The following is a 23,695-nucleotide window of genomic DNA, read 5'->3' on the forward strand; positions in this document are numbered from 1 at the left end:
GGCCTGAAACATTGACTGTACCTCTTCGTAGAGATGCTGCCTGGCCTGCTGCATTCACCAGCAACTTTGATGTGTGTTGCTTGAATTTCCAGCATCTGCAGAATTCCTCGTGTTTACAATATTATTCTTAAAGTTGCAATTTAATTAATTAGCATGACAAAAATAAAATGGAATGAGTGAAGGAAGAAGGGAAGCGATTTGATAGTGGTATATAAGATAAATAGAGTGGGTGGCCAGAACTCTTTTCCCAGAGTGGTAATGGCTAATACCAGAAGATATCCATTAAAGGTAATTGGAGGAAAGCTTAGGGCAGATGTCAGAGGTAGTTTATTTTCACACATTGAGCGATAGGTGCCTGGAATGCACTGTTGTGGGTGGTGGTGGAGGCTAATACCATCGGGGTATTTAAGAGTCTCTTGGATAACACATGGATGTAAGAAAATTGAGGGTTATGAGCTGCATAGGAGGGAAGGGTTAGGTTGATTGTGGAGTAAATTTATATAGTTCAACACAAAATTTTGGGCCAGGAGGTCCATATGGTGCTGCACTTTCTTCTATTTTATAAATTATCACTGACCAATCTAGCAATTTTAAGTATTATTTTCCTTCACTTGCCTGAAGTTCCTTCCTTCCAGTCTACGGTTTCATTGGTATCTGCAGAGAGTAGCCTTTGATTTACTGGTCCTGGTGTTCATCAGATTATTAGAGATTGGAAAGTTTCCCAGCTGAACCCATCAGACTCTTTAAACTCCACACTTTGCTATAATACTTAAAAATAAATAATATATGTTAGAGTCCTTGAAAGTGCGTCTGCATTTTGTGAAATCGGTTCAGAGTTGAGGTGAGTGAGTAATCCTTGCTGCTGCAGAAGCCTATGGTCATAGGATAATTACTGTTCCTGAAACGGGTGGTGTGGGACCTAAGGCTCCTGTGCCTCCTGCCTGATGGGAGGAGTGAGAAGAGAGCATGGCCTGGATGGTCGGGATCCTTGATGATGACCATATCTTTTCACACTTTTTCTTGAGAAGTTACACGTAACCTTCCCTTTGTAATGCATGGTTTGAAATTAACATTGTGCCGTTTTGAGAATGTCACTGTTAAAGAAAAACAAAATATTGAAAGCTGGTTGGCTTGTTAGCAGAAGTTGGGTACAACTCAGTGGTTTGGTGCTTGACTAATCGAGTGCAGTTCCTTGACACCGGTAACGAGCACACTGTCAGTGGGAAGTCGCAGGGAGAATGATAAAGATAAGAATTTAAAAATATGCACATCTTGCAATCTATAGGAAGTAGCATGCTGATGATAAGGTGTAAACTGTTTCAAAGTACAGGCAGGTTTTAGAATGCAGTGTTGTTGATAGTATTAAACCCTCACTATCAACTGCATTGCAATAAAGTCAACTGATTGACTGCAATATTCATATTTTTATTTTTGTTTCATTTCAGTATAATGAATGACTTCAATATTTTTTTCTTTCATTCCATGCCCATTAATAGCTTCAGAGTAATTGATTGCATGAAAAGTGTTTTAAGAAGATTCTTAGCTGTAGAGTAAGGGATGGATGCTCTTGGAAGGTTATCTAATTGGCCATCATGTCCTCATCAAAAATTTATCTATTTATCTTGTATACCGCTATCAAATCGCTTCCCTTCTTCCTTCACTCATTCCATTTCATTTTTGTCATGTTAATTAATTAAATTGTAACTTTAAGAATAATATTGTGCTATTTTTGATGCTATTGCTGACAAATTTCTTGTGAGGCCAGTTGAAATTTGTTCATGGGCTAAAGGAAGGGCAATGTGACGAAAGACTCGTCAATCAAATAAACATGTCAGAGACGAAAAAAAGAGTTGGGAAATGGAGTGGAGTCCTTATAGGAGTTAGGGTGAGAGGAAGTATAGTCGATATAATTGTGGGAGTCTACGTGCTTGAGGTAGGCAAAAAGAGATTCAGGAAGAGAGGGGAAGAGTTAGACTATGAGTGGGAATATGCAGCAAAATATTTGAGTTCTCTGTGAGAACAAGGAAGAATATCAATGCATCTATTTGTGCACTGAAAGTACACCAGACCTCACTCCCTCTTGGCTTGTTGACAGGGTGGCCTCCACAGCTTATCCTCATAGCAGCCCTGGCCTAACCCAAACATGGATTCCAAGCCATCCCTCCCTCACACTTTCTTGGGCTGATGAAGTATCATTGACCTGAAATATAACTTTGTTTTACTTTCCAAAGATCATGTCTTGCCTGCTGAGTATTTCCTAGATTTTCAGAAATTGTATTTATCTTCATGTAACCTGGCCTCATTATTACTTTTGTCTCTTCTATCCCACCCCTATCCTCTGCAATTTATAACTATCTTCTTTTCTATTTTTTTCATTTCTGCCAAAGGGTCTTTGAGCTGAAACATTAACTCTGTTTCTCTCTCCACCAATGCTGCCCAACCTGCTGCGTGATTCCAGCACTTTTTATTCTGGATTTCCATCAACTGTAGTGTTTTGATTTTTGTTTCTAAATTTCAATTACTTATTTTTGTAATGTCTCCCCTAAAGGAAGCTTTAAAAATGTTCTTTAAATTTAGCTTTCAGTTCTTAATTATCTTTAGCCTTCTTCCCTTTTCATATTTTGTTCTCCCTTGAGACCAGGTAATCACTCAGTCTAAGATGGTGCCAGTAAGTGACTGTGTGCAGCTCCGAGGGGAATCATCAGATATTCCTGCTTAGGACTACTACTACAGTCACCGCCATGGCTAGTTCAGTAAGGAACATTGTTTTAAGACATTTACAAAATCTGTTGATACTCAAAATCAAGGGATGCAAGACTGCAGGCTCAGGTTGAGAGTGCAGCTCCCCTTTAAGAGAATGGAAGCAGGGTAGGCATGCCGGTCTACAAGTAAGATTGAAATGCTGAGGCCTTAGACCCTCCACTCCCAGCTATCCTGCTGGCAAATATACAGCCTCTAGAAAATAAAATTGAAGACCTCAGAGCAAGATTGCTGTACCAGAGGAACATCAGGGACTGCTGTGACCTTTGCTTCACGGAAACATGGCTATTCCCTGCCATTTCTGACGCAGCACTGCAGCCCAATAGCCTCACCATTCTCCACAAAGACAGGACAGCTCAGGCATTTAAAGGTAAAGGAGGTGGAGCATGCTTTGTCATTAACTCATCATGGTGCACATACGTGGCAGTTCTGTCTCAGTCCTGCTCCCTTGACCTGGAATGTCTAAAGGTCAAATATCATCCATTTTATTTGCCGTGGGAGTTTCCTACCATCTTCTTGGTAGCGATGTACTTTCCGCCTCAGACCAACATCAGGTGGACACTGGAAGATCTGAGCAACATAATCAGCACACACAAAGCAAGGCATCCTGATGCCTTCCATGTTATTGTGAAGGATTTTAACCAGGCCAGCTTGAAGAAGTCGCTGAACAACTACCACCAACATACCACCTGTGGAACCAGCTGAGTCAACACACATCACTACTGTTACACCATCACCAAGAACGCTTACCATGGCATCCCACACCCACACTTTCAAAAGTTGATCACCTGGCTGTACTTCTACTACCAGCATATTGGCAGAGACTAAAGACCACAGCACCAGTGCTGAAGACCAAGAAGGTATGGTCAAGGGAGGCAGAGGAGCATTTACAGGAATACTTTGAGTCAGTGGATTGGACAATATTTAGGGATTCATCTTCGAGTTTGAATGAATATGCCACAGTTGTCACTAACTTCATCAAGACCTGTGTGGTTGAGTGTGTACCTTTGAGAACATAACGGGCATTCTGAAACGAAAAGCTGTGGGTGAACCAGGAGATTTGTAGTCTGCTGAAGGCTAGATCTGTTGCATTCAAGGCTGGTGATCCAGAACTATATAAGAAGTCCAGGTATGAGCTACAGAAGGCTATCTTAAGAGCAAGAAAACAACTGAGGTTTAAGATGGAAATAGGTGCATGTTAACCCTTGCAGTGTTTGCAAGTCATTACTTCCTACAAAGGGAAACCAAACATCATGAATAGCTGTGGTGCTTCACTCCCCAATGAGCTCAACGCCTTTTATGTAAGCTTTTACAAACAGAATAAAACTACATCTGTGCAACTCCTGTAGCATTTGGTGACCTGGTGATCTCTGTCTCTCAGGCCATCCCATCGTCAGAACATCTTTCAAGAGGATGATCCCTCACCAGGCATCAGGCCCTGATGGCGAACCTTGTAGGGCTCTAAAAACCTGTGCCAACCAACTGTCTGGAGTGTTCAAGGACATCTTCCTTTTCTCACTGCTGCAGTTGGAAGTTCCATCTGCTTCAAAAGGGAGACAATCATACCAGTCCCCAAAAAGAGCAGGGTGGGCAATGAATATTGCCCAGTTGTACTCACATTTACAGTGATGAATTACTTTGAGAGGTTGATCATGGCCAGAACCAACTCCTACCTAAGCAAGGACCAGGACCACTACAATTTGCTTATGGCCACAATAGGTCTACAGCGGATGCAATCTCACTGGCTCTCCTCTCAGCCTTGGGTCAGTTGGAAAATTACAGCTCAACATTCAACAGGATCATACCCTCCCTTCTAATCAACAAGTTCCAAAACTTGAGCCATTGCACCTCCCTCAGCAACTGGATCCTGGACTTCTTCATCAGGAGACCACAGTCAGTGTGGGTCAGAATTTATATCTCCCAGCTGACAATCAACACCGGCACACCCAAAGAATGTGTGCTTATCCCACTGCTCTATTTTCTCTACACCCACCGCTGTGTGGCTAAGCGCATCTCAAACGCCATCTATAAATTTGCTGATAATGCAAGTATTGTCCACAGAATTCTAGTTGCTGACGATAAGGCATATAGAAGTGAGGTAGGTCAGCTGGTCCAGTAGTGCTGCAGAAACAACTTTGAACTTAACATCAGTAAGACCAAGGAATTAATTGTGGACTTCAGGAAGGGAAAGTTGAGGGAACACGCACCAGTCCTCATCAAGGAAACAGTAGTGGAAAGGGTGAGCAGTTTCAAGTTCCTGGGTGTCAACTTCTCTGAAAATCTATCCTAGGCCAAACAAATTGATGCAGATATAAAGAAGGCACGACAGCAGCTGCATTTCATTAGAAGTTTGAGGAGGTTTGGTATGTCACCAAAGACACTCGCAAATTTCTACAGGTACACCGTGGAGGGTATTTGAACTGGTTGCATCAATATTTGGTATAGAGGAGCTTCTGCACGGGATCAGAAAAAGCTGCAGAAAGTCGTAAACTCAGCCAGCTCCATCATGGGCACTAACACACCCAGCATCCGGAACACCTTGATAGGGCAATGCAGCACAAAGGTGGCATCCATCATTAAGGACCCCCATCACCCAGAACATGCCGTATTCTCATTGGTAACATCAACAAGGAGTGACGGAGCCTGATAACACACACTCAATATTTCAAGAACAACTCCTTCACCTACACCATCAGATTTCCAAATGGACAATAAAATCATGAACGCTACATCACTTTTGTTTTCCTCTTTCTTGCACTACTTATTGAAGTTAATTGTTTTTATATACACTTATTCTAATTTATATATTTAAAATATATTGCTATGAACTGCCGCTACAAAACAGCAAAATTCATGACATATGCAAATGATATTAAACCTAATTCTGATTCTCATTCTGACCTCTGCTTCATCCAAACCTGAGCTTCCTTCGACAGATAATGAAATTTCTCCACTTGACCATTTCTCAACCTTGTCCATTTCCATTAAAACTCAGCTGCTCAAATCAATTCAAGTCAAATTTCATTCAATGGCATCTTGCCCACTTATCATCAATTTTATTCTTCTCAGCTACAAGAAACTATTTACAGAAGAAAGAAAGAGATCCTTATTTGTTTCCCTTGAACATTTCCCCAGAGGTTTCATTGAAATAGATTTCACTTTTGTTTTCACTCAATAACTATTCCAGTCTTTCCAAAGTAAGATTGCTTGAAGACCTAAGAAATGACATTGTCAGCCCATTACTATTCTAGTTAGACTGTGGGCACCTAAGTTAGGTGATGACAACAAAAATGGGTTAACACAAAGAATTGCAACCATTCATGCTCTGGTCTACAGTTCGCTCAGGTTGTATTGAGTTATTTCAGTGCAAATCACTCTACATCACCCTAAGCAAGTGCAGAAAGTGAAGAATGTAAATAGCAACATAGCATGGTTTCCTCAAAGGAAAATCTTGCCTGGCAAATCTTTGAAGAAATATCAAGCAGGTTAGAATTGGTTGATGTTGCCTATTGGGATTTTCAGAAGACCTTTGACAAGTTGCCACGCATGAGACTGCTTAACAAGCTACAAGCCCATGGTATTACAGGAAAGATTTTAGTATGGATAAAGCAGTGGCTGACAGGCAGGATGCAAAAAGTGCGAATAAAGGAAACTTTTCTGGTTGGCTGCCAGTGACTAGTGGCGTTCCACAGTGCTGTGTTGGGACTAATTCTTTTCACATTGTACGTTAATCATTTGGATAATGAAATTCAACAAGTGCTACATGTGCCCTTACACTTCCTCCCTCATTACCATTCAGGGCCCCAGACAGTCCTTCCAGGTGAGTCGACACTTCACCTGTGAGTTGGCTGGTGTGATATACTGCGTCCAGTGCTCCCAATGCGGCCTTCTATATATTGGCGAGACCCGACGCTGACTGGGAGATCATTTCGCTGAACACCTATGCTCTGTCTGCCAGAGAAAGCAGGATCTCCCAGTGGTCCCACATTTTAATTCCATGTCCCATTCCCATTCTGATATGTCTATCCATGGCCTCCTCTACTGTAAAGATGAAGCCACACTCAGGTTGGAGGAATAACACCTTATATTCTGTCTGGGTAGCCTCCAACCTGATGGCATGAACATTGACTTCTCAAACTTCCGCTAATGCCCCACCTCCCCCTCGTACCCCATCCGTTATTTATTTGTTTTTTTTATATACATACTTTCTTTTTCTCGCTCTCCTTTTTCTCCCTCTGTCCCTCTCACTATACCCCTTGCCCAACCTCTGGGCTTCCCCCCTCCCCCTCTTCTTTCTCCCTAGGCCTCCTGTCCCATGATCCTCTCATATTCCTTTTGCCAATCACCTGTCCAGCTCTTGGCTCCATCCCTCCCCCTCCTGTCTTCTCCTATCATTTTGGATCTCCCCCTCCCACTTTCAAATCTCCTACTAGCTCTTCTTTCAGCTCTTCTTTTAGTCCTGACGAAGGGTCTTGGCCCGAAACGTCGACTGTACCTCTTCCTAGAGATGCTGCCTGGCCTGCTGCATTCACCAGCAACTTTTATGTGTGTTGCTTGAAATTCCAGCATCTACAGATTTCCTTGTGCTTGGATGATGAAATTGATGGCTTTGTCACAAAGTTGGAGGAGCAGGTAGTTTTGGGGAAGTAGAGAGCCTACAGGAGGATTTAGACAGATTAGGAGAATGGGCAGAGAAGAGGCAGATGGAATGCAGTGTCGGGAAGTGTGTGGTCATGCACTTTGATAGAAGAAATAAGAAGATTGAATATTTTCTAAATGGAGAGAAAATGCAAAAAACTGAGGCACAAAGGGACTTGGGAGTACTTCTGCAGGATTCCCTAAAGGTTAATTTGCGGGTTGAGTCTGTGGTGAGGAAGGCAAATGCAATGTTAGACTAGAATATAAAACCAACAATGTAATATTGAGACTTTATAAAGCACTGGTGAGGCCTCATGGAAGTATTGTGAGCAGTTTTGGGCCCCTTTTCTTAGAAAGGATGTGCTGAAACTGGAGAGGTTTCAAAGGAGGTTTATGAAAATGATTCCACATTTGATCAGTTTGTCATATAAACAGTGCTTGATGGCTCTGGACCTGTATTCACTAGAATTCAGAAGAATGAGGGGTGACCTTATTGAAACCTATCGAATGGGGAAAGGCTGTGGATGTGTGGATGTGGAGAGGATGTTTCCTATGGTGGGAGAGTCTAAGACCAGAGGACACAGCCTCAGAATAGAGGGATGTCCTTTTAGAACAGAGATGAGGAAGAATTTCTTTAGCCAGAGAGTAGTTAATCTATGGAATTCATTGCTGCAGGCAGCTGTGGAGGTCAATCTTTCTCTATATTTAAGGCAGACGTCGATAGATTCTCGACTGGTCAAAGCATGAAGGGATATGGGGAAGAAGGAAGGAGATTAAGGCTAAGAAGAATATGATGAAATAGTGGAGCAGACTTGATGCACTATATGGCCTAATTCTGCTCCTATATCTTATGGTCTTATGGTTTAAATTGAGTTTCTGCAGGCTTTTCCAAGACCAAACTGGAAACCCATTTTGCTCCTGAAACTGGGTGTCCTTCCAATGATGCTAATCACTTTGAGAGGTTTTAAATATTAATGTAACATTTGCTTTTCTGACTGCTGTACAATAATGAAATTATTTATTGGCTCTGTATGGTTTCTTGAAGTCATTTTGATAATGCGTATCAGAGTCTGACACAAATTGCTTTCGTTATGCTTACGTTATGCAATATTTGTGTAGCAGGTTGCCACTTACAAGTGTATAAAGAACACTTACTAATGTACATTAGAATATTTGTTCTAAAACTTAGTTGATTCATGGATAATTTTATATTCAGTAATTTGCATGAGTTTGAATGGAAATTTGAGGGAAAAATCTGGTTAAGTAGTTTAATATGGAAGGTAATTCAAATGGTTAATGACACTAAAAGCAAAACTCTGCCTCAAGTCTTGCCATCATATGCTGTATGTTTGTGGAAGTGCTTTGTGCTTTTTCATATAAGTTTGGTTTGTGTGCCTGCTCTGTGTTTGAGTACGTGTTTTGTGTATGTGAGGTTTATGGCTTGTGTGGAAGTAGGACTTATGCGTGTGCTTAGGAGTGAGATATTATGCTACAGATTTTTTCATTTAATTTAAAACTTTCTCCCCAGATGGTGGACCACTACTGTTACAAGTCAGATGGCCTTCTCCGTGTTCTAACGGAGCCATGTCCAAATCCGGACCATCCAGTCGGTACGTTACTGCTCTTTCACAACTGCTTTTACTTTAGGCTGGTGTCAGTGGGTGAAAACAGATACTTGTTGCACAAGTGTGTAAATATAAGATTTAATACATAAGAAACTGCTAGAAAATTTATCTGGATGATTAACTTCATAAAGTTTTATCTTAAGATTTTATTTTATTGTGCTTTTATTTACTTCTGCTTTTTTTTGTTTTTAATTCATTTTTTTATTGAAATGCAGCATCATACAAACATTTCCATAAGATGTATTTCAGAAACTGTATGTATATATCATACATTCATGCTTGCCACCAATCTTCACATAGTATTTATCTGAGGACTTCCACTTGCTTTTAATCTTTCCTCACCCAGAGTACAGACTTGTCGAGGAGCACAAATTTGTGGCTCTGTCTTTCCTTAGGGTTATAACCTTTCCTCAGGACATTGAGTTCAGCAGGATATGTGGTGCTGCAAGAGTGGATATTGGCTTTTGCCACTCAACAGCAGAGGCACGCTGACTTCAGCAAAACCCAGTTGATAACATCTAGGGTAGAAAGTCTTCTCGTTTTATTTTGTCCACCCATTTCTCAAAGGACTGTGATCAGTTCTTTCCGAGTGCACTGAGATGACGTTGATTCGCTCACCTAATGCTACACTGGCCAGTCTCTGACATTTTCTGCTGATGCTGGAAATCCTTAATTAAATGAGCAACTGTTGAAAATTCTCAATAGATCAGACAGAGTTTGTGAGAAGACTTCTAAGATTAATTGCAATGTCTTATTAGTACACAGCATTGGCTTAATAGTAATGGTAATGGAGTTGGGGAGATGATTTAATAACCCTGTTGTTAATAAATATGTTTACCAGTGCCTTCTTACTGAAACCTTCCACTTGCAATATGAGTGAAAATACATGCCCTTTTGAAGAGCTAGAAGTAATGTATGTTGAGGTTGATATATAGAATTACATTGTATACTGGATCAGTTGCAATATTATTACATCCACAAAGTTATTGTTCTATATTTCCTTATGACATTTATTCCATGACAACTCTTGGACCAGTTCCATCAATCCCATTCCCACATTTCATTATGACCTATTTCTCACACACATATCCATTAACTCTCCATGATTTTCCTACTGCTGCCTGTAACGAGCTTGTACGTTCTCCTTGTGACCATGTGGGCTTCCTCCGGGTGCTCCGGTTTCCTCCCACAGTCCAGACGTACTAGTTGGTAGGTTAGTTGGTCATTGTAAATTGTCCCATGATTAGGCCAGGATTAAATCGGGGGATTGCTGGACAGCACAGCTCAAAGGGCCAGGAGTGCCTATTCCACACTGTATCTCAATAAATAAAGAAATAAAGTTATCCCACCAGCTCCTAAAATCAGGGATAATTTAAAGTGGTTGCTTAACCAACCGACCCATATCTCTTTGAGGTATTTGAGAAACCACTGCACCCTGGAGTAATACTGTGTCAGAGGGAAATGTAACAAGGAAAATGTGCAACTTTTAAATAGATTGCACCAGAGGTTAGAACTGAATCTAGATCACTAGTGCAGTGAGACAACAGCATGAATAGCTGTGTCACCATACCACTTAATAATCCACTAATAAAGTTCAGAAGGTTCAGTCCTGGTTTCTTAACACATCTATGAATTTTTCAACGCGGAGCCTGCAAAACTGTTAATTCCTGTGACACTTGCAACTAAAACTAAATTTTCAATTTATCACTAACACATTTACACCACAAATAGTTCATTACTGTTCATGTGATCATATCTTGTAGGTTTAAGCTCCTAACAATAATTATGTTAATTATTTCAAATTGCATTTTGTTTTAATTATGAAATTTCCCCATTGCCTTTATTCAAGAAATATTGAAATTCCAGATAAAGAATGACTTAATGTATAAATATGGAATCAAATTCCATTAATAGTCTTGTTGTAATTTTTTGTCTAGATTCTTTTGGATTAACCCCAGCACCACCCCTTCCAGGTCACCATCCTCGGGTAAGGATAAACTTAATTACAGAGTGAATATCTGGCAGGATCTTTCAATCTCTGTTTCAATCACAATAAATAACGAATTATAGAAAAACTTGAAAAACTTGGCTCAGGAGGTCTCCTAGAAATAAAATTGCACAATAACAATATGCGGTACGAACAGTGCTTATCTAAAGTAACTTTTAGTTCAGGTTACTCAACTCTCTAAGGTACTTTTTGCACTCCTTTTGATGGTGGTTAAGGGTCTCTGTAACTTAACTCTATATTTTTGCTCTCTGACTGGGGAATATACACATTTGTACTTGTCTTTTCTTAGTTCATCCCACTACAATATTGATGAAGACAAAAAAAAAAACTGTATTTGGAGTTGCAGACTTGAACCCAAGGTCTGTGATTGTTGAACAAGGCAAAATGTGAAATTCTACACCATCTTGATTGACTAAGCTAGTGCCCCTATATCGAATAAGAAATAGATTTTATTATAGTTCCTTCCCCTCACCTACAAATAAGTTCACAATCAACTCTTTCATAGTACAGATTGCTGGCCAGGTAAATAGATGTGGTACGTAATCTGCAGTCTCCAGTGACTTTTACCACCTCTTCATTCTTTCAGCATTTCTTGTACAAGGGGTGATTGATAAGTTCATGGCCTAAAGTAGAAGGAGTCAGTTTTAGGAAACCTAGAACATTTGTTTTTCAACATAGCCCCCCCCCCCCAACATTTAAACGCTTATTCCAGCGGTCGTGGAGCATGTGGATCTTGGACCTCCAGAAAGTGCCTGCGACAGGGGTGATTGATAAGTTTGTGGCCTAAGGTAGAAGGAGATGATTTATACAGCTCTCGTTACATGCACAAGCAGTTCAACTCTTTGAGTGATTATGCAGAAAGTTTGAAGTTAATAACTCATCTCCTTCTACCTTAGGCCATGAACCTATCAATCACCCCTGATCATTTATTAACTGATGAGTTATTAACCTGAAACTTTCTGCATAATCACTCAAGGAGTTGAACTGCATGTGCATGTAATGAGAGCTGTATAAATCATCTCCTTCTACCTTAGGCCACAAACTTATCAATCACCCCTGCCATGGGCACCTTCTGGAGGTCCAAGATCCATATGCTCCATGACTGCTGGACTAAGTGTGTAAGTGTAGGAGGGGACTATGTTGAAAAATAAATGTGCTAGGTTTTCTAAAATTGATTCCTTCTACCTTAGGCCACAAACTTATCAATCACCCCTCGTATGTATAAAACACTCACAGCTGGGGTTTTCCGCTGTGCTCTTCGATTCGTAAAGATGTAATTCACAGTTAGTTGCTACACTGCAGTTCTGGGAATTGCTTCCTTTTTTCTGTTCATTGTAAAAGTATAAATCTGCAACACCCTTGCAAGGTGGGGCTGAAAGTTTTTTTTTCTGAAGGATTCTAATGAACCAAGCGGGCATTGACAATAAATTAAACACATGGTCTGATCGTCTAAGATCAGCTTTACACTTAATGTACTTAAATGGTGAGATTTAAACTCATGCTGGTGGATCATTCAATGAATCTTCTCAATTATTGGTCTAATGATGGACCCACCAGTCCAGTAAAGCAGCCACTCTGCTACCATATCCCTGTGTTCAAGTCTGTATGTCAAATCAGATGCAGAGAGTAAAGAGATGGAAAGACATTTAAGATAATAACTTGTTAAACTTTCAGTTGTAATTAAAATGTAAAGAATGAGTCTCTTCGTAGGTAGAAGTTACATTACAGTTTAGTGCCGGAGGCCTTGTTCAGCAGCAGTTAGGACTTCCACCACATTAAATAATTTCCTCTTCTAGAGTAACATGCCTAATCTTTCCTGGTGAGTTTAACCCTCATCTATAGAGTACATAAAGGATCTATATGAAAAGTGAGGCAAGACAGTCAACAGCCATTACAGGGGAAATGAATTCTGGGAAAGCAGCTTCTGCTTCCCTCATTTAGCTGCATGTGTGTCTTGTGTAGTAGCTGTCCCATTTGAACAATAAATAAAAGACGCGATTAGCCCCACTTTTATTTGTAACAAAACCTGTCTGGTTATCTCTTTCCAAGAGATTATTTTGCTTGAAATCCCTCCTCACTATTAATTTTGTTCACCCACTTGTGAACAGTTCTACTCTCACACGTAGAGGGTAGTTCCGTATTCATTGCTGCATTCCCTGCTGAACTGGGACAGAGGAAGCAGTTAATAATTATCCACACTTGTGAATCTGCAGTTTAAAACAGATAAAAACAGCAGATTTTCTTCTCCAAGGGATACCAGGGAACCAAATTTAAACAGTGCAGGAATTTCATTGATCCTATTGATAAGGCCAACTATTTTTTAAATTCCATGTTTCATTATGTGACTTTATTTTGCCAGCTGCCAAGTGATTCAAACTGTGAGTCAATAGTCTGTACCTCAGAATGCAAGTCCAGTCATATTACCTCTAACTATCTTTTAGTATTAGACACCCTGAGGTGACCTAATTTAAGTTTTCAACACCTTCAATAATATTTAGTCCAACATTTTAACTATCTTCACAGTTTAAATTCCTAAACCTAAGTCCCATTCTTTTTCTTGCATTATCCATTTGTATGGTGTGCTGACAAGAACTACACATGATGTTCTAGGTGGGGCATTATAGCAACATTTTACTTTTAATTTATTGTATTAATATTTTAATTGATATTCCATGTATCCAGCAATACCAATTTTATTTGCAGGTATGTACTTGGATGACAATTCAAATGCATTTATCACAGAAACTCACCTCCACTCCATTCTTATTACTATGACTGTAATAAATTCATCCATTTATTGCTTACTTTTTCAATTATCAGTTATGTTTCTAATTGCTCTTTAATCCATAGTTTTTTTCTCCTTTCTGTTTATAGCCATAAGTGATAAAACCATGGAAATCTACTGCTTCCTTATTGTTTAGCAACTTATGACATTTTCTTCAAATTTAAATATTTATCTTGTGCGAAAGTAGCACCCCTGCTTCAAAAAAATGAATGCAGTTGCAAATTGCACAGTATTTTAGACAATGTTGCTTAAGTTCCTACTTCCCAACTACACTCTAAGCTGGTTTAATAAGTAGCATTAAACATAAACAGAAAGATCTACAATCAGTAGTCATTATTCATTTTGAAATTAATTGATATAGCTACAAATTTTATTTTCTGAGAAAATATAGTTGAAGGACTAATTTTGTGCTGTTTAACAAGTTTACAAAAATACGAAATTTCTGGGTCTGTTATTATTGCAGTGATTATTATTATTGATGCTAGTACTTGATATTTTTGATAACATTATTTGAAAAATGTTATAAAGCCTACTGAGAAAACTATTTATTCACTGACAGACTGTTTCTCAGTGTAAATTTCCTTAAATGTCCTAACTAACAGGTTGGAACTAAGTCAGGAATTAATCCTGTCCTGCAAATCCCTCATAGGTCAATTCTAATTTAAATGGAAATAAAGCGCATGAAAACTGAGAAATAATCCATTAAAGCAACACACATCAAAGTTGCTGGTGAACGCAACGGGCCAGGCAGCATCTCTAGGAAGAGGTGCAGTTGATGTTTCAGGCCGAGACCCTTCGTCAGGACTAACTGAAGGAAGAGTGAGTAAGAGATTTGAAAGTGGGAGGGGGAGGGGGAGATCCAAAATGATAGGAGAAGACAGGAGGGGGAGGGATGGAGCCAAGAGCTGGACAGGTGATTGGCAAAGGGGATATGAGAGGATTATGGGACAGGAGGCCTAGGGAGAAAGACAGGAGGGGGGGAACCCAGAGGATGGGCAAGGGGTATATTCAGAGGGACAGAGGGAGAAAAAGGAGAGTGAGAGAAAGAATGTGTGTATAAAAATAAGTAACAGATGGGGTACGAGGGGGAGGTGGGGCACTAGCGGAAGTTAGAGAAGTCGATGTTCATGCCATCAGGTTGGAGGCTACCCAGATGGAATATAAGGTGTTGTTCCTCCAACCTGAGTGTGGTTTCATCTTTACAGTAGAGGAGGCCGTGGATAGGCATGTCAGAATGGGAATGGGATGTGGAATTAAAATGTGTGGCCACTGGGAGATCCTGCTTTCTCTGGTTGACAGAGCGTAGGTGTTCAGCAAAGCGGTCTCCCAGTCTGCGTCGGGTCTCGCCAATATGCCTGCTGCGTCACCAGCAACTTTGATGTGTGTTGCCTGAATTTACAGCATCTGCAAAATTCCTGTTGTTTGCGTTTTTAAATAATCCATTAAAATCTGTTTATATTGGAAAGGAAAGAAAAACAAAGGACAGAGCCAAATACAAAACTGAATATCAGATGTACCTCCTTACCAAGCTGAGGGTCATGTTTTTCTCTGTGTGGATGAGCACCTCTTGGAATTTTTGAACTCCAAAGAATGGAAAGGAAGTGAATGTAAAGTGGCCTTTTTTTGTTTTAATTCTGAAACTTTAAGGCAAAAAACAAAGCAATTACTTAGATTCAATTCAATCCATTTTGTGCTGTTAGCAGATCCTCCTTCTGCAGAGGTGTACGACAATTTTTGCACGAGCAAGGTGTTTTTACAAAGTGCAAAGAGGCCAAGCTATCAAGAAAAGTCTATTATTTGTCTAAATAATTGATCTAGTTTATTGCTTCTTCCACTGCATGTTCTATTTCAGGTATTCCTGAAATCACATTTCTGAAGAAGTAGTTTTTTCCCATGACTGGGGAAACTCTGTTGATGGTGATGGGATACTAACGGCTGCAATATCATTGAATTAGGGCAGAGCTGACTAGTGGTATTGTAGTTCCTCTTTCAACAAGCAGAAATAACGCAGATGTCGAAATGAGACAGAGAAGTATGATGTGGACAGGCAGTTCCCAGCTTATGACAGGGTTCCATTCCTGAGAATAGTTTGCAACCCAAAGCAGCCGCTAGGTTGGAAATGAACAGAAACAATGTGACAGGAGAGTGAGCAGATGCAGAAAGAGTGGGTAACTGGCTCAGTGCTTCCGGTACTAGTTGGTGAGACGGTACTAGTTGCCAATTGCTGTAGGCAATGAGGGCAAAGGGAGAAGGCACAAGAAAATTTTGTTACCACCTTGCAGCCCCACAGCAGCTGACAAGTACATCCCACCCTTCTCTCTGGGCTCCCAAATACCTGAGGAAGACCTGTGAGGTGCTAAGTGTAGCACAGCCTTTATGAGGCTAATAGTTCCTGAAGTTCCACTGAAATTAAGCTGCCATGAGGAACTTGGTCCATGTTTTCTGACGAGTGCTTATGGTACACAACAATGGTTTTGATGTGACGCTGAGAAAAAAAAAATAGGAGAAGTCACAAGCTATGGCCATTGTCATTCATTGCCACCACATTCTAGTCGAAAATCTGCAGTCTACACTTTCATTACATCCAGAAGGACTGCACTAAGGAAATAAACTCTTATGGACCAAGTGGTGTTTTAAACACCACAAACATTAAACTAGAATCATAGAGTTGCAGAACAATACAACAGGCCCTTCAGCCCCGTGAGTCCATGCTGACTATGGTGCCCACCCAAGTAGTCCCAATTTCCTGCTCTTGGCTCATATCTCTCTAAGTTCATGTACCTATCCAAGGGCTTATTAAATGATACTATTGCATCTGCATCAACCGTTTCTTCTGGCAGATTGTTCCATGTACTCACCATTCTCTGTGTGAAATCGTTGGCCCTCAGTTCCATTTCAGATCTTTTCCTTCTGACCCTAAATCTACATCCCCTACTACAGGGTATTAGACTCCGCTTCCCTGGGAAAAAGATTTTCCATCACCTTATCTATGCCACTCATAATTTGAAACATTTTTATAAGGTCACCTCTTATTCTCCACGTTTCTAGCCTGAGAAATCTCTCCCCTTAGCTCAGGCCCTCTAATCCTGTCCTCACCAACAACTGCAACATAGTATCCCAATTCCTGCACTCAGTGCCATGGCTGATGAAGACTAGCATGCTAAATGCCTTTTACACCACTCCATCCACTGGTGAAGCCACTTTCAATGGTCTAAATGCACTTGTTTCCTTTGCTTCTCCGTTCCATTACTCTCCATAGTACCCTAGTATTCACAGTACAGGTCCTATGCTGGTTTGACTTTCTAAAATGCAACTTATCTGTCTTGAAATCTACACAGAGTGGCCACTTCATTAGCCACCTCCTGTGCCCATCCACTTCAAGGTTGGAAGCGTTTTCAGATCCCCTTTTGCTGTAATGTGTGGTTATTTGAGTTACTGTCATCTTCCTGTCAGCTTGAATCAAGTCTGGCCATTCTCCCCTGACGTCTCTCAGTAACAAAGCATTTTTGCCCACAGAACTGCTGCTTAATGGATTTTTTTGCAGCATTCTTTATAAACTCTAGAGAATATTTTGGATGAAAATTACAGGAGACCACTAGATTCTGAGATACACAAATTACCCCGTTTTGGTACCAACAATTAGTCCATGGTCACTTCGATCACAATTCTTCCCCATTCTGATGTTTGGTCTGAGCAATAACTGAACCTCTTGACCATGTGTGAATAATTTTATACATCGGGTTGCTGCTGTATGATTGACTAATTAGCTATTTGCAATAATGAGCAGGGCTATAGGTTTCCCATAAAAAGTGGCCACTGAGTATTTTGAATAATAAAGATCCCAATAATGATTTCAATGATGCACCACCCATGACTGGCCTCTGTTCACAGTAACAACTTTCAACCATTATCCTCTGCTTCCTACTTCCAAACCAATTTTACATCCACTTAACTATCTCTCCCTGGATTCTGTGGGATCAAACCTTCCAGATCAGCCTACTATGCAGGACCTTGCTAAAGTCCAAATAAGAAACATGCACTCTCCTACCCTAATTTATCTTTATGGATGCTTCTTCAAAAAACTAAAAGATCTCCAAAAATACTCCGAAGAAACTAGGCTGAACACTATCCACAGATACAAGACCTTGCAGATGCTAGAATCTGAAACAACACCCAAAATGATGGAGGATCTTGGCAGGTCAGGCAGCATCTATGGAGAGAAATGGATTGTTCATATACTCAGTTGAGACCCTTCATCTAGAACATCAGTCCAGATGAAGGGTCTTGAGATGAAACACGCACTAGCCATTTTTCAGTGACATTTTGAAGAACCAAGTCCAATTTAAGTCTATGATCACCAGCCCTCTTTCCCGCCAGCCCTGCAGGGTATTTTCAACTGTGAAAAGGGCAAATTCTATTCAGCAGTGTCCTAGATTGATTAAATTATTGTCATTATATTATCAAGATCATTAGGATTTTTATGTCATCACATTTTATTACTGGTATATTTGTACTAGTTTTATTTCCATTTAAATAATAATATTTATAGCATAAGTAATTTTTCGATGCTTTGAAAACAAATAATGTGAATTTTTATTTGAATAGGCCATCATATATATTAAGTGTGCAGATACTTAAAACAGAAGTTCAATTTTCCTTTTTGAAATTGTGGTTTCCAGAATGAGGGAGAAGGTGGAATGTTGTCCAGAATCATACCCTTTCCACAGCCTGGTTTCAAAAAGGTGCTTGACTCATTGTTACTATATTACAATTTTCCACAGGTTTGTTGGGTTGTTGAGTCCCTAACACCGTGTTTAATGCATGACCTCAACTAATATTTGAATGTAGCTACTAATAAATTTCCTAAGGTTGTTTTCTCTCTGCACTCTTTACTAACCATTTTTAAAGAATGTGCAGAAATTAAAGCATGCAAACTCAATTCCCTATGCTGTGAATTAATGTAATGATCATAATACAAATGGCATTCACTTTAATCATTAATAATTACATGCTGACTTGATCATAATTATACTGTCTAAATGTTGGATCTTTCAGCTGGTCATCTTGCTTTGTTGCAAAGGAGTCCCACTACAAGATTCGCCTGTAGATCAGGATTACAGTATAGAACATATGTCTATCAAGAGAATATAATGTTGATGCATAAATTTGCCCCACACTGTTCCCCTCATTTTTGGAGCATTGGTGCAAAATATATAAAGTATCATGATACACATTAAATGGATGACAGCTATGAACTTAATCTAGTAGCTTTTTTCTTGGAGGCTTCCTGCTTTCCTTACATGTGTAGTTGTTGGATAAGTATTTGGACTGTTTTGGAGGGGTCTTTTGTTTTTTTGTTAGACCAATTCACATATGTTAAATAATTTATTGATGCCAGCACTGGATCCAACACGAACACAATGTCATGACCAAGGAAATCTTCATCCAGACTTCATTCCTCTCTGGGAGAGATCATTTGACTTCAACAAATACTTCAGGTTTTGTCATTGACTACAGCCTAATATCTTTTTGTTTACAAACTTCTGCTACAGTCCCTATCTCCCAATTGCATGACCTTGACATGTTTGGTATGAAAATAAATGTACTTGTTTTGCTTGAAATTATGTTATTTCTTGTTGATGTCATACTGACAGTTTTGATTTTATTGTGTCTGTTCAACCTAGAGATGAAATTTGTTTGAACAAATGCATGAGTATGTTCTTCATTCAGAACTGTACATAAGTGAACTGACGTAGCGAGCAGGGTTGTTATGTGTTTCTGGTTTTAAGTGCCCCTTGAGCACTTGCTTCCCGAGAGCTTCTTGATTGGCCTCTAGGCTGCTTCGATATTATTATTCTTCAACTTGCACGTAGTGCCGGAGTGAACATGGAAGCACGATCGAATTGCAATTCAAGGATTGGCGAATGAAACTATTTCTTCAATATTTCTCAAGTTTCCTAACTTTGCCCTTTTTATTAGTACTTAAAGTAATCTTGCATCTTCTGCATGTTTTGTTACAACTAATGGTTTGGACTGGCCCGGATTGGCAGAAAGACATAAACCCCTATTATCTTCTTAAAACTATATTTATTGGGTCAGAACAGATCAAGTATTAAGATTCTTGTCTAGGTATGCACATGCCCCTCTCACTACAGCACACTTCCCGTTCTGCCAATTCGCAGTGCAGTTCACAACCACTCTGGCTGTGGGGCCCCGAGAAACTACCCTCAAGTCCCTCGACCGCTCTATTTTTATACTCTTTCCACTGATATGGAATACCACAGTAAGTGTACCAACACATGGCTCCATCTCAAACCATGGAACCAAAACCAATCATCACCTGTCACTACTCATCGCATTACTATTCCCACCCCTGCTTTCAACTTTCATGTTCCCACGTAAGTCTCATGGTTGTATTCTCATAGAAGTAATCGAAGTTCTGTTACATTCAAGGCCACGGTAGTGGTGAGACATTCAACAAGCACTAAGATTAACCATTTATAATTCCTCCATTCCCAAATGTTTCAACCCCATTACATTCAGCCCACAGGCTTTAATACAACCCACACAGATGTCCTACCATATTACAGGCAAATTGCAAACCTACTGAGCATAAAAGCAAAATGATTATAGTAAAACCCCAGACCATTATGGTAACCCATCAGCCTCCTGGCCCTCCAAAGGGCCACCAAAATCCTAACGCTGTGTAATAGTGATGAAACTGATATCCTGCATTACGTACGATATCTTATCTAACCATTGGACATGGTCAGGCAAACCTCAGACTCATAAAGGATGCATGTACGATGCTCCTGACCTATTATGGCACCGGCACCTAATTCCTTTGCCAGGATATAATCCAATGCCATTCTATTCTGCCTGAAGCCATTAGGGTGACCTCCCTTGATAACAGGGCAATATTATATTGGAGGAAGAGTTCATCCAGAACTGATCAGCCTCCGAGAGACCTTTTTCTGATGGTTTGACTTATGGGTCCTGTGGTTGGCCAGGTCTTCAATATGATACATACATGGCACAGCAAACCCCAGGGAGCAACAGCTAGACTAGCCCATGGGAAGCCAAGGGTAGGCCTGGGTGCCATTCAACGTAGGGAAAAAACCTGGCCCAAAACAGCAAATTCTCACCGTAGTACAATATGTACATGAGCTATTCCCCATCAGAACCTGCTCATTGTAACAGCAGTGGCAATTATTCCTGTATTGTATCACATTCAACATTGGTACTTTGGTCTTACTCTGATCATATATGCCAGTACAGACCATCCCTTAAACGGATCCCCTTTCGCAGTCCCATCAATCATCATAGTTCACAAATTCATGATGGGTTCATTCCATGCCCAGTATTCAGAGTCATTTAGAGGGGTGGGAATCAGTGCTCCCATGACTGAGTGTGTTGAAATCCATGAGCACACCCAACGCTTTAATATGTTTAGATGATAAGCACATTCATACAACATTCTGAGAAAGGTATTAGTAATCACTGTTGAGACGAGGAGCAGCAGCAATGTCGTGGCCAGTTTTGCAGTGTAGATAAGCCCATTACCATTCCCCTTTAGTTAACGACTGGACACACCATTCCTTGTTCTCCTGAAAGCACCACCCACCGCATATTGCCCACCCCCAACGCCACAATCTGCCCCCCCCCCGCCTCCAGTGGTCCAGTTGGTTATTGTACTCATACCTTCCCCAACTCCTCGTCAACATAACCCCTAATTTATTTTATAGCTGTGCGGACCAACCATTGATCTGAGCAGGAATTTTTTGCATGGTCTGAAAAATGTGCAGCACTTTAAGTGCTTTTTTTGTAATACGCCTACTGTGAATACTTAGAATGAAAATTGAAAAATCACATACTTTTGATTTTATTTATTAATGAAGGGTATAATGAAATACAGTACAACAAATATCTTTCACGTTATATAATTTCTTTTTCATCTGTCTTTCCAACTGCACAGCAACAATGACTATATGCTCGGGAGCATTTTAGTTACTGCGTGGCCAAGCACCCATGCAGCTTAGACAGAACAGTGCTCCTCCTCTAATTCCACCTTCCCTTCTTTTGGTCAGATCCTCCTTGAACTTGGATTTCCAGTTGTCCATGTTTCAAATCTTGTCTGTCCCTGTACATCTACAGATTCATCTCCAGGGGCTCACCGGCCATCCCCTTAGCTTCACCTGCTGGCATATTAGATAAATCGCTGCCACTGTTTTTGGTTTCGTCACATCAGTCTTAGCCCAGAGCCATCAAACGCTCCTGATATGATAATCTTTTCAATCCCAAAATCATTTTAGTGAACCTTCTTTGAACCCTCTCCAATGGAAGCATATCCTTTCTTAGATAAGCTGGCCCAAAACTACTCACAATACTCCAAAGTTCGGTACGGACTAGAAGGGCCGAGATGGCCTGTTTCCGTGCTGTAATTGTTATATGGTTATATTATATGGTCAAATGCGTCCTCACTAGTGCCTTATAAAGCCTTAACATTACATCCTGGCCTTTACATTCTAATCCCCTCGAAAAGAAAGATAACTTTGCATTTGTCTTCCTCACCACCAACTCAACCAGCAAATTAACCTTGCAAATTGCATTCACATGGTTGTATTCCCAGAGAAGTAATCAAAGTTCTGTTACGTTCAAAGCCACAGTGGTGGTGAGACATTCGACACGCAAAGAGATTAACCATTCACAATAAACTGCACAGCACCTTTGGCTTTGCATGGTATGAATTCTTCTGTTGGGAACAAAAAAAAGATAACTTTTGAAGGTTACTAACTGGACTACAGCTCGAGTGCTCCTGTTGTGTAAGTTCTCAGAGTTACCCTGTATTCACACACGGCATGCCAACAGTCTGTTGAAAGTGTCCAAACTGGGAAGCAAAATGATAAAATATATAGCTGATGCCACTAGGAGAGACATCTCAGATCCAGCCCAAGCTGCTGGGAAAGCTTTCAAAAGCTGTTGGTCCAACAAGGGTGCCAGTGCATCCAGGAAGTATACCAAATCATTGAAACAAACTGACTAAATATTTTCTATGTCTTCTTTCTGCCTGTGGATCCTGAGCTGGATCACTGCCTGAGCTCTCAGTCGGACTTCACTTCCACCATCTGTCCATCAATATGGCCTGGAGTTACTGTGTCACACAGCACATACACAGTGCCCCTGGTTCTCTGAGTCCACCCCGGATATCAACCATTGAATTATGCTACTTATTCTCCCCAGGTTCTACAAGTCACTGACATGAAACTAGGAGCGTTTTAAAACAATACTTTAAAATCCGACCGAGCAGCACACCTTCAGGTTGTGTGAGGAGACCAGAGTAGCCGGAGAAATCCATGCAGTCACGGGGAGAATGCATGGATTCCACATAGACTGCACCTGTAGTCAGCAATTTCAGGTCAACAGCCCTTTTCTTGAACAGGGCCCAAGGCATAGCAGCTTTGATAAAGACTCCTTATGAACTGGTTCCTATGAATCTCACCCGTTTGTGATTGATGTTTTTGGTCTCTGTGACAAAGATTACCAGAGGTTGTGATCTTTGCACAACGCCTTGGAGATCTTGATCCTGATCATTTATGTGCATTTGAGCACCTGCTACCAAATCAACACCATGTTGCATTTAATTGATGCAGCAACAAATACCACCACAATGATTGCGCACCCTCAGTCCCTACTAGGGCCGAACTGAGGATGGGCCGACACTTCCTGGAGAAGAACAATCATTCACTGAGGCTTGTAAGAACGGAACAGCAGTTCTCATATGCGACTTTAACTTGCACATAGATTGGGTGAATCAAGTTGGTCGAGGCAGTCTTGAGGAAGACTTCATAGAATGCATCCATGATGGCTTTCTTGAACAGC

At 40.5% G+C, this 23,695-nt stretch overlaps 1 protein-coding gene across 3 annotated transcripts in view; it reads left to right on the forward strand.

Moving 5' to 3' along the window:
• Positions 1 to 23,695, forward strand: part of syk (spleen tyrosine kinase) — a 131,942-nt gene that overhangs the window by 71,389 nt on the left and 36,858 nt on the right. For 2 of the 3 annotated variants that reach the window (XM_072281690.1, XM_072281691.1), the window contains exons 5-7: positions 8,927 to 9,008; positions 10,961 to 11,010; positions 18,496 to 18,558. In XM_072281690.1, coding sequence (XP_072137791.1) covers positions 8,927 to 9,008; positions 10,961 to 11,010; positions 18,496 to 18,558 — 195 coding nt within the window. The remainder of the gene's footprint in view (positions 1 to 8,926; positions 9,009 to 10,960; positions 11,011 to 18,495; positions 18,559 to 23,695) is intronic. The other variant, XM_072281692.1, reaches the window with a different exon arrangement.

The sequence above is a fragment of the Mobula birostris genome, chromosome 17 (assembly GCF_030028105.1).
Source record: "Mobula birostris isolate sMobBir1 chromosome 17, sMobBir1.hap1, whole genome shotgun sequence".
NCBI classification, from domain to species: domain Eukaryota; kingdom Metazoa; phylum Chordata; class Chondrichthyes; order Myliobatiformes; family Myliobatidae; genus Mobula; species Mobula birostris.